The sequence below is a fragment of the Galeopterus variegatus genome, unplaced genomic scaffold (genome assembly GCF_000696425.1).
Source record: "Galeopterus variegatus unplaced genomic scaffold, G_variegatus-3.0.2 Scaffold3852, whole genome shotgun sequence".
Taxonomy (NCBI): domain Eukaryota; kingdom Metazoa; phylum Chordata; class Mammalia; order Dermoptera; family Cynocephalidae; genus Galeopterus; species Galeopterus variegatus.
The window spans coordinates 257,544-260,733 of record NW_007729963.1 but is presented as its reverse complement, the minus strand read 5'-3'; the positions used below and the strand labels follow the sequence as shown (position 1 = coordinate 260,733).

The 3,190-nt window shown below is 38.4% G+C and overlaps 1 protein-coding gene across 1 annotated transcript in view; it reads right to left on the bottom strand.

The window, feature by feature from the left end:
- The window catches only part of LEO1 (Leo1, Paf1/RNA polymerase II complex component, homolog (S. cerevisiae)), a 43,797-nt gene that overhangs the window by 5,633 nt on the left and 34,974 nt on the right, over positions 1–3,190 (bottom strand). The window contains exon 11 of the mRNA XM_008586149.1: positions 2,710–2,807. Coding sequence (XP_008584371.1) covers positions 2,710–2,807 — 98 coding nt within the window. The remainder of the gene's footprint in view (positions 1–2,709; positions 2,808–3,190) is intronic.

Sequence of the window (3,190 nt, the reverse complement as noted above, 5' to 3'; positions counted from 1 at the left end):
GCGGGAGCGCCACCACGCTCCCAAGCGGCGCACTATAGCAGTGCGCCACCAGGCCGGCCCTGAATCACACATTTTTACAAAAACCTTATTTCTGAGAATACTAGGAATAAGCAGAAGTCCTATGGCACTCTCAAGCGGGAGCGCCACCACGCTCCCAAGCGGCGCACTATAGCAGTGCGCCACCGGGCCGGCCCTGAATCACACATTTTTACAAAAACCTTATTTCTGAGAATACTAGGAATAAGCAGAAGTCCTATGGCACTCTCAATTTTCATTCAGCTTCTGCTTGCCAAGAAATAAACATCATCTGCTTAGATGAGGACTCCCGTTTGCCAACAGCTCAACACATTGTAAATGCATCATTAAGATGTTACTAGATCAAATTTAAAACAAATATGTTGTAAAATAATGTAACGATTTTTCTCTAATTATCTCCCATAGCATGCCACTTACAAGAATGATTGTGAAATATTAAATGCTGACAGTAACTTGAGGACAGAATTCTGCTTCACATGAGAAAAGAGCTCATGGAAGCCCAAAATGATGAAAATACTTTAAAATCAAGGATGACAGGAAGACAACATCCATTTTCTGCAATATGGCAGAACAATACTTTGAACAACCCTCCCACTGAAAATAACAATGATGCCTAAAAAATCACAAATCAATGTGTTACAAGAAAATATGATATAATCAGAAGCCAAAAATTAAGTGAAGGCAAGAACCCAGAGAGATAAGTGGAGCACTGAAGCAGGCTTCCTCCTCAAAGACATTTACCAAACAACATGAACTTGAACTTTGGTTTTCATGCCTTGCAGGGTGCAGAAGACGAGACAGAAGACAAAGGCCAAGTTGAGCAGATTAATAGCATATCCCAAAGGACTACATTTTCAATGTAAAAGTGAACTAGAAATAAGCCCAGCCCCATTTCTCTGAGGCAAGAGTTGGCAAACTTTTTAAAGCAAACAGCCACATAAAAAGTATCTTAGATTTTGGGAGCCATATGGTTTTTGTTGCAACTACTCAACTCTGCTACTACTCAACTCTGCCACTGCAGCAGGAAAACAGCCATAGATAATACTTAAATGAATAAGTGTGGGTGGGTTCTGATGAAGCTTTATATAAAACAAAAAACAGGCACAGTTCAGACCAGGTCAGTGGAGTATAATTTGTCAGCCTCTCTTCTAAATAACTGCGAGCATAATTTTCAAGATCAAACATTAGAACTAATTGGCAAGGTGTTAAATAAAAAGTTTTCAGGAGAATTCAAACCACTACTCATACTTCCCAGGGAATTCAAAGAACCGTATTCTGAGAATATAGTTTAAAGTGATCCTAGGTGGCTGATGCCCAAGGCACCTGGCAATGGCAAATATAAATCATCTTTGGAGGAATCCATCAAACTTGGCCTCAAAAGTTCCCATTGAGATGCGCTCAGTAAATCAATCATTTAATCACATAATGCGTATAGAAACAAGGCACCATGAGATACAACCAGCAGAAATAATAGGCAGTACTATGGTCTGAATATTTGTGTCCCAAAATTCATACGTTGAAAGAGGGCCTTTTGGCAGGCTCCACCTTTTGGGATTAGTGCCTTTATAAAAGTTGCCCAAGAGACCCCCCTGGCCCCTTCCACCACGTGCCATCTCTGAAGAGGAAACAGGCCCTCACCAAACACCAAATCTGCTGATGCCTTGATATTGGATTTCCCAGCCTCCAGAACTGTGAGAAATAAATTTCTGTTGCTTATAAGCCACCTGGTCTACGGTACTTTGTTACAGCAGACTGAATGGAATAAGACAGGAAAGAAAATCAGACATGTAAAGATTTCAGAAATTGAAATTTTCAGATATAAATGATAATATATTAATGTTTAAAATATTTAAACACATAAAAGGAGAAACTGTAAATATAAGTAAGCAGCAGGAGTTTTAAAAAATTACTGATTTGAAAAAAAACTAAAACTAACTTGTAAAATGGCCATTTGAAAAATAAACTAAGCCAAACCCCTAGAGATAAAAGTTTAAGTAAAAACTCAGTGAAAGAGATTAACAACATTTTAGACTTTGCTAAAGAAAGAAGAAATGAACTAGAAGGACAAAAAGAAATATCCTGGAATGCAGAGAGACAAAGACAGAAAATATGAAAGACAGTTTAAGAGTCACGGAAGAGTGAGAAAGAATAGCATGCACCTAATCAGAATTTCAGAAAGAAAGGAAAGAGAATGGCACAGAAGTAATATCTGAAGAACTGATGGCTGAGAAATTTTCAGAACTTAGGCAAGGCACCAATCTACAAGTTCAGAAAGTCCAACCAACTCCAATCAAAACAAATGAAAAGAAATACGAAACAGGCATCACAGTAAAATTCAAGAACACCAAAGATAAAAAAAGATCTAAAAACCAGCTATTAAATGACAATTCTGACTTCCAAAATAGCAGCATTAGGAACTCTACAGCCGTCTCCACCTGCAGAGACAGTTTGCCCTGCAAGCTTTTGCTCTTTCTTCAACATCCAGTGAGAGGGCTCCTCCTCTCAGGTATCGGACCCTCCTCTGGGCCACTCCTAGCTCTATTTATCTCACTGAACTTCGGTGAAATGTGTATATGTCTGTCTGTGCTCCTGGTATGGGAACTCCTTTTTACTCCCAGGAGCTGGCTACTGGGTACAGAGTAAATCCGTAGAATTGAATAAATTTGGTCTTACCTCATCACTGGTGAGTTTCTTTGCTTTGAGTAATCTTTGAGCCTTATCTTCTTCTGATCCCTCATCACTGTCTGAGGAATAGATTCTGGCTCGTTCCTCTGAAAGCAAAGGAATTAGATTGTGAATGGCATTTAAGTACAGTGATCTATTCATCCTTGGATTTTTCTTTTGATAAATAACTTTTAAGTTCCCTCTGTACATTTTTCCCACAGACACCAAATAATTTTTAAAATTTTTGGTTTAAAAATAAATGTAAATTAGATATGATGAAATAAAGCAGACTTTACCCTCTCAAAATACAAAAATCTGATCAGGACGACTAAAGAGATGACACCCTACTCTTCCAAAGTAAGCTATTAAATCCTCAGTTATTCTTTCATAGATTAACAGTTAATTCCAATACAAGCTTTGAAGATACACCAAGAAGTGGTTTCCTGGTTCTGTGAAGACCACTTGTTGCCAGGTGAACATTTCAAAGGGA